Here is a 7,943-nt window from a genome sequence, read left to right on the forward strand (position 1 = left end):
TTTCTGTTTCAGAATGTCTCCCTCAACTCAATCTTTCCTAAGTCCCGCCTTCCAGTTTGCGATGCACCAATCAGAAGCTGAACCTGGTGGTTGCTAAGAGACAGGAGGTGGGAGATTTAGAGGCTTTGTCATGCACCCACCCAGAACAGCCTTTTGCATCTTCCTGCCTAAGATATTGTAAGTCATCTCTGTGCCCTCCAGCATACTCCTATTTACCCCCAAAGCCCACTGAGTCATGCAGACTCACTGTAGGAAGATGCTAGGGAGAGCACATATTTGAAAAATGACCATAACCTGATGCTAAGCACTTGATCAAGCTTTCCCAGCCTAAGTTAGGTTGGAAGGGGAAACTCCTGTGACCTTTCTGCGTAGGGCTTTTTGTTGACCCCAGAGGTTGTGCCCCACATGGACGGAGAGACTCAATCATAGCATAAATTCAGCAGGGGAGGAGCTGAGGAAAAATTTTCATGGTCATGCTCAGGCAGCCAGAAAATCCTTTGGGAAAGAAGGTGCCCAGTATATTAGGGTATAATGTGGGAAGCAGAAGGAAAGTTTCCTGTGAGGAAGAAAGATTTCACCACCTAGGGCCTGAAAGGTAAATCTGAGAAATTCCAGGTAGGAGATGAACCATATTAGGTGCTCCCTCTTTAAGTTTCTTCACCTGTTACAACTTCTTGACCTTGCTTCCTTCAACATGTCCTACACAGAAAAAAAATGGACCTCAAGAGCAGGATTAAGGGGCAGCCAAACCACTCAGTGGATTAAAGCACCTGTAAGCAGGTGCAGGGGCCAGGGATTCGATCCCCAGGACCTGTGGTGCCTGCCCCACCCCCAGGGTCCCCTGAGATAGCAATTGAGACTGGGTGTGGTGGCACAAGCCTGTAATCCCAGCTCTTGGGAGGCTGTGACCAGGCAGATCATTAAAAGTCTGAGAGTAGTGAGACTCTGAACATCCTGTAGACCCTTCCCTAAAAAATACAAAAAAAAAAAAAAGCAGGGTTAAAAAACTTCATTTGGGTCAGGAGTGAATCATCAACCTTGCTTCCCTATCCTGAGAATAGGGGTGGGTGCAAAATTCAGTAAGGAGTGGGGCATTGAGGAAGGTCAGGATACACACACACACTTCTGTGTAGTTCAGATACTGACCTACACTTACAAGCACCTATCACTACATGCATGCAACTAACAGGGACATGGGTTTTAACATTGAAAGACAGATGCACATGCAAATGTATGAACACACACACATGCACAAACACACACAGAGGCACACACACACACACACACACACACACACAGAGGAATCCAAGGTCATGCCGAGGAGTGAACCTGTGAAAGCTGATTTATAGGAAACTGCTTTCTGAATTATCTTGGTCTGTGTTCTGGACTGAGGAATGATTCCACAAATGATTCCTCCAACTTGCTCACAAAACCCAGATCTCTAAATAAACTCAAAAAGAAGAGAAGGTGGGCATAGGGTTAGGGTGGCTGGACAGGTCACACAGAGGGAGATACTATTGCTTTGGGTTTTTGGTCATTCCTCTCTCTCTCTCTCTCTCTCTCTCTCTCTCTCTCTCTCTCTCTCTCTCTCTCTTTCTCAGTTTCTACTCTGACCCTGTTTGCTTTGTGTCATGGTCTCTCTTCTCTAATAACTTTTAAGAAGCCTGCTCTTCTAGTTTCTGCACTGTGCAAAAGGGCCCTCTTATCTCCAACCTGAAGAAGTCAGTATCCCCACACCTCAGAGAACATCTGTGTGCCCCAAGGATTTTTGTAAGGTATCCACTTTCCCTTGGAGGTCATCCTGAAAAGCAGAGGCCAGCTGGAAGCTAGTATGAAACCTCTTTCTCTCTCCACGATCCTGCCTCTTTTGCTCATCCTCAAACAAAATAAGATATCATCCACTTTATTGAAGCAGTATAGACTTTACTTCAGGTCAACACGTGGGAGGAGTGCTAGGTTTTGCTTCCAACATTGTCCAGGTGAGAAGATTGTCCTGCAGAGTGGGGCAGGGAAGGAAAGGGAGGCTTTGTGGCTCGGTGGAAGAACAGGGCCAGGAGAGGAGGGGTAGCCACACAGTGCAACATGGCCAGTGCTTCGGCCAGGTCCAGCACCAGATCCAGAGTGCGCTGGGCCAGACATGTTGGCAACAGTAAGACTTTGGCTCTTACGAGGGAGTCAAACCCCAGAATCACTCCATGAGGCCACCAGAAAATGAACCACACCCACAGGATGTTAACCCAGGGGCCTGGACCCTTTCCCAGTGCCTTCTTCAGTCCCTTGGCTCCTAACAAACTCAGGGGCAACAAGCTGAAGATGGCAAAACAGGCCATGACATGAGTGGACCGTAGAGCACCCAGGCCCCTGCTGTAGGACAGGGTGCAGGGTCCCAGAGATGTGTCGCTGGCAAGGGTGACTGGTAACCCTAATAGGGCAGCCACTCCCCAAAGTCCTATAGTGAGCCCCAGGGTGAGGCCTGGGATCTGGTCTGTGCACAGTTTGGGGCCCAGGCAGGCATGGCACTCTATCAGCAGAGCCTGAGCAAAGGCTGAGCTGTACGAGACCCAGTAGCCCAGGTGGCATAAGATAGTGCTCTGGGGACTAGTTAGCCCTGGTGCCAGGATGGGCACTGCAATGCTGAAGAGGCCACTTGCTACAGCCATCTGGGCCAGGAAAGGCCAGGCTGGACAGAGCTGCCAGGAGAAGAGAGGTCTAAGTAGCCCAAAGAGGAAAGCACCACTGCCCAGGACACCCAGGACACTGCAGAGGATAAAGAAGGGCAACGAGGAGTCGTCCAGCAGGTTACAGGAGTGGCAGGGGGCAGCAGCGTCCAGAAAGCTGTAGTCTTCCAAGGATGCATAGCTGGTATTCTCACCGGAGGAATAATTCCACTGATAGTCTGTAAGATCCAACAGACTTCCATTCTTGTCCGGGGAAAAGGAAGGCTTTACCTGGAGGCAGCCACAGGGGGCAGTCAGAGCATCTACTGACCTCCTGGACCCCAGGGAGGGCAGGAGAGGGGACAGAGGGAGAGCTGGGAGGACATGAGAAGGCACAGACACAATGGGATGGTGGGGAAGGAGAGAGAAGGGAGACTGAGGAGGAGCTGGAGCAGCATGGAGCACGGGGCAAGCCAGGGAGGAGCTGGGGAACAGGGCAGCTTAAGAAGGGATCTGCCTAGAACTGGCTGAAAGGAGGAGGACAGGGAAAGGACAGGGCAGGAGACTTGAGTAAAGAGGAGAGAAGGGAAAGAGATTTTTGAATGTGGGGACAGGGAAGGGAAGATGTGAGAGATAAGGAGAAAAGGGAGAAGTATAAAGACCCAAACTGAGGAGCAAACCGAAGGAGCACCCTGGGGCAAAGAAGTGAGGGGCTGTGGAGCGCAGCCCCACACTCACCTGGTTCAGGCAGTTCCCCATGGCGCTGTGGTGCAGGGCAAATGGAGAGAGGACTGGCAGCTCCGTCAACAGCTGTGGCTCCTTGATAAGCTTGGAGGACTAATGAAGCCCTTGGCTTCTGGGCAGGGCCATGAGGCAGCACTCAGGAAGCCCTACCCCACAGCCACTGCCTCCCCTAGCCTCAGGACAGCCTGGGGCACCAACCCTGGGGCTTCCTGTTTTGAGATGAAACTTGACTCAAGTCAGGAGGATCTTAGGAAAGGAACACAGCAAGGAGGAGCAGACAGCAGGCATTTTCCCGAAGATGGAAAGGGAAGAAACCAGTACTTTCCAGCAAAAGAGGGCTTTGCAAGTGTGAGGAAGGAAGAGGGGCCAGAGGTGACTGGTGAGGGAGAGATAAGGGAGGTGCTGGGAAGTGGAGGTGAAAAGGCAGCTGATGACTCTGACTTTCCCCATTCCTTTGAACAGGATCCAAGCAAGGAGGTCAAAAGGCCCACGTGGATTGGGAGGGAAGATGTGTTCAGCTCTGCACCCTGGCAGGAGCTCCATGTATATATGAAAGCAGGGACCACAGACCTGTTTATCTGTGTGCCTGTGTCGTGTATCAGTAGACCCACATGTAACTGTCTGGCACCAGGTGGTGTTGGTGTGTATGGCGCTATCTAGAATTATGGGTGGTTCCGTGAGAGAAGGCGGCAGGGCTTAGGGACCTGTCAAGTCTGCCAAGTGATGCTGCTTCAGGGAGCGATTGGGCATTTGCCTCACCACCTATGGGCCCAGTGAATGCATTTCCCATACTGAGCAGAACACATGGTCTGACACATTGAAGCAGGCTCTGGGGGATCCTGGGATGGCATACTTTAAAATGGGACTGTTGCCTATGAGGTAATCTCTATTCATATTTCTGTTGTGGGACATAAAGGCGCTGCAGCTGTTTCATTGGCCTGGCGTCTTAGCAACATGGGAAGTTTCTGAGGAGATGGGGAGGAGCTGCTAGTGTCCTGGCCAGCAAAGGACAGCACCTAGTACCAGCCCTTCAGATGTGGACAACTGTCCTGCAGGCCTCCAGAGCCTATGGCTCTGCCCTCAGGGGCCACACCCCTGCTTCTTTCCCAGGGTCTCAGCTGAGGCCATCCTTCCCCCCACTTGTGTTTCGTTTCCTTGGCTGCAGAGAGGTATCCTGGACTTGGGAAGAGATGAGCTCAGGGTCTGCGTGGCCACAATGAGGTAGAGTAGGAGAGGGGACCCCTTCTTCCCTTCAATAAAACACGTGATGCTTTGACCCCAACTCTGCAGACCTTTTATGTCCCATGCACACAGGGGTACCTGGGACACTCAGCACCCCCAATCCAGGTACAAAAGGATAAGTACCTTGTAGAAATTCCCTCTTCTTTCCCAGGACACCAGCTCAGGATCCAGCTTCAGCATGAATAAGGTTGAAAAGTGAGACTGGCAAAGGCCTAGTGATGCTCTCTTTCCTGGACAGTCTTGGTGTCACCGCTTCCATCTCAGCATCTTTCAGCACTGACTGACAGATGGGGCCATCAGTTGCTCCACCCAAAACCCTCTCCGGAAAGCAAGGACCCAGCGAAAAGGAGTGGAGACATTTAAGCCCTCATGGAAGGGTGGCAGGACAAGGACACAGCAGCATCCTGCAACCTGCCCATGCCAGGGATACTGGAATGGCCCCTATGTACACGCAGCCTGGCAGCAGTAAGAGCAGCAGAAAGGAGGCAGCCGAACGACACCAATAATCCAGATATATTGAGGGTGGCCCCTCTGAGATTAGCACAGGAGAGTTAGAAAGATTATAAAGATACACGATCCCTGCTCCCTTCCCCCACCCCCACCCATGGACAGACACACACAGCACAACGGCCCTCTCCCCCCCGCCCCCCCCATACAAATATGGCTTCTGTGTAATATGGACAGAGTGGTTCAGCTCAAAGAGGAAGTCTTTTTCCCAAAAGCGGGTGCTGGGAGACAAGGAGCCTAACAGGCCTAAGGCCCAAGGCTCCCTTGCTGTTGCAAGAGGAGGAGGCCCTGGCTTAGATGAGGGGCGGCCTGTGGGATCCAGGGCCCTATCCGGGTGGGGGGGGGGCTGGAAGATTCTCAAGGGTATTTACCTGAACTGAAGGAGTGGGCAGAGCTGCTGGCCTGCAGCTGCCCTGTTTCGCATGCCCATTGTAAGAGCAGGGAGGACATGCTGGAGCAGGGGAGCGCGATGCCAAGAGCATCCAGGATCTGAGGTGGGCAGGCCGGTGGTGGGATGGGGAGGCTGAACACCCTCATCTCCATGGCAACCAGCTTTGTCATAAGAAGGAAGACAGAAAACCAAAAGCAGGGATGGGGACCCAGCCGTCCCCAGGTACAGACGATGGGCATCCCAGGGTCAGTGCCAGGGAGAGGCCTGAGGGGTGCATAGCAAAGGCGGTGGCACCGGCTCCGTGGTGTGGAGGCGGGAAGTCGGGGGAGGGCTGAGTGCCGTATGTTTCAGGGAGAGATGAAATGTACACCTAGGTGAAAATGCATCCTGGGACTCCTTTCTCTAAGATGGGTCTTGAGGGTGGCATGGAGTGACATCTCAGGTGAGGTATGAACCCTGACTAGGAATCTTCCACTCTGTCATATGTCTGTGAACCCATCCTCCTGCCCGGGATCCTTGGTCCTTGACCCTCCTCTTTAATCAACTCTCTGTTTCTTACCCACAGACACACGTACATACACACACAACACTTGCACATATGCACACATGTACACGTACACACACACACACACACACACACAAAGCACGCACAGAGTTCACATTATTCCCTTAGTTTGGGCAGGAAACAGCTCAGTGCAGTGAAGCTCCTTTTAGTATTTTTGTTGTTGTTATGTCTGCCTGGCTGCTGAGGGAGGAAGGACAGAGGGCTGGCATGGGGGGTGGAGGGGGAGCGGCAGGTGGCACAAGTTGGAGGAAGAGTTGCTGAGCAATGCCATGAGAGGAGTGGTTGCCGTGCAACAGTCCGAGGGTCTTGGGTAGGAGTGAGGGGCCCCTCGGCGGCAGGGAAAGCAGACACAGTTCAGGCCCCGGAGCAGCACCTCTCCCACATCTGCTGGAGCTAGGAGGGGCGGCCGGGCTCTGCCGTTCCCCAGGGCAGCTCCTGTGAAAATGGCCTGGCTTCGTTCATTCTGGAGGCCATGGGTGGAAAGAGTCATATCCACTATCCTTTCTCTCCAAATCTAAACTCCTTCCAGGGGACCCACATCCTCCCCCTGCTGGAGCCCTGGGTCCCCACCTTGGCTGCATGCCCTGTGCAGGTTACGTCTTTCCTGGGACTCTCCCGTTTGCCCTGTCCCATTCTGATAGAAGGAGGCGCCAGTATGACACCTGTCTCCCTGTCCACAGTTCGAAGTGTGTAGCTAGCAGTGAAAAGCCACTGCTCGTCTCTGCTCACAACCCTTCGGTTTTGGGGTTTCAGGAGAAGTCAGGGGAGCTGCTCTGTGGTGGGGGAAACATAAATGGAAGGGCTGGGAGAGCCCCTTCCTGCAAACCAGCCCTGCTCCTCACCCATCTCTTACCCCTGCAGCTTCATGTTCCTCCTAACAAAGTTTTTTTTTTTTTTCTTTTCTTTCTTTCTTTCTTTCTTTACCCCAGGGCGCCTGCCTATCCAGCCTGGAGACGGATTTGATTTGGGATTGTTACAAAAATAATAATAACCCAAACGCAGAGAAGCCACGGAAAGGGCTGAGGGTGGCCCTCCCCTCCCCCCCGCCCTCCTCCCTCCCCATTCCAAACCAGTACAAAACCGCACCCAAGCAGACATTCTGTACAGGGGGGTGGGTGGGCTGGGGAGCAAGCGGGAGGGGCGGCCCTGGGGTCGCTCTGTACAAGTCTGGGCTGATGATGGCCCCAGCAGTCCCCACGGAGGCCCCTGGGGGGCGCACGAGGTGGACAGACGCCCCTAGATGAAATATTCCTTCTTGTCATCCCCGCCTGACTGCCCGCCTTCTGCGTTGATGATAGCTGTGTCCGCGTCCGGGGCGTCATCAGAGCCTTTTGCCTCATGTGTCAGGTAGGTGCCTGTGTGGAGACAGAGGCTCCTTCTTTCAGGAGCAGCTTCTAAACCTCTGAGGTCCACCCTGCCCACTCCCAGCACACCCACACTCATAACTGCTCATGAATTTTTCTCTTGCCTGCAGCTCTCTTCCACCCCACCTTGCCTAATTTGCATTTTGTTCCCGACATCCCTTACCTCACCACACCCCCATGAATAATGGCTCCTGCTGTCATGAATTAGATTCTCATCTATAATAAAGCAAGGAAAGAAGAGGGGTGCAGGGGTGTGTGTGTGTGTGTGTGTGTGTGTGTGTGTGTGTACATGCAAGTTGGTGATGGGGAAACTGTGACGTCAGCTTCCTGAGCTATGCAGCTGAGATCTGGCTTCTGTCTGGCCAACCCATGCAGCCAGGCTGCTGGCTGGGAGTAATCACAGAGTAGAAAGTTCCAGAGGAAAGAACAAGGGAGACATAGACAGGAAGGGAGGGAGGGAGGGGGGAGGGAGG

The 7,943-nt window shown here is 53.0% G+C and overlaps 2 protein-coding genes across 3 annotated transcripts in view; both read right to left on the minus strand.

The window, feature by feature from the left end:
• Window positions 1–1,871: 1,871 nt before the first annotated feature.
• Ackr1 (atypical chemokine receptor 1 (Duffy blood group)) lies at window positions 1,872–3,543 on the minus strand. Its single transcript, XM_004639997.2, has 2 exons — window positions 3,396–3,543; window positions 1,872–2,948 (listed from the first exon to the last, which is right to left on the minus strand). Exons 1-2 carry the CDS (start codon window positions 3,414–3,416, stop codon window positions 1,953–1,955), a joined length of 1,017 nt encoding a protein of 338 aa, XP_004640054.1. The 5' UTR covers window positions 3,417–3,543; the 3' UTR covers window positions 1,872–1,952.
• A 3,483-nt stretch (window positions 3,544–7,026) lies between these two features.
• The window catches only part of Cadm3 (cell adhesion molecule 3), a 28,949-nt gene continuing 28,032 nt past the window's right edge, over window positions 7,027–7,943 (minus strand). The window contains exon 9 of one of the 2 annotated variants that reach the window (XM_004639951.2): window positions 7,027–7,461. In XM_004639951.2, the coding sequence (XP_004640008.1) occupies window positions 7,343–7,461 (119 nt within the window). In that variant the 3' untranslated portion in view covers window positions 7,027–7,342. The remainder of the gene's footprint in view (window positions 7,462–7,943) is intronic. The other variant, XM_004639950.2, reaches the window with a different exon arrangement.

This window comes from Octodon degus, unplaced genomic scaffold, assembly GCF_000260255.1.
Source record: "Octodon degus isolate 3935 unplaced genomic scaffold, OctDeg1.0 scaffold00116, whole genome shotgun sequence".
NCBI classification, from domain to species: Eukaryota; Metazoa; Chordata; class Mammalia; order Rodentia; family Octodontidae; genus Octodon; species Octodon degus.

Excerpts from the sequence above, each read along its gene's own strand:
- Ackr1 (XM_004639997.2), bottom strand. The coding sequence starts at position 3,416 with ATGGGGAACTGCCTGAACCAG. Across the intron at positions 2,949-3,395 it reads TGGGGAACTGCCTGAACCAG|GTAAAGCCTTCCTTTTCCCC; the intron begins GTGAGTGTGGGG and ends GGCTGCCTCCAG.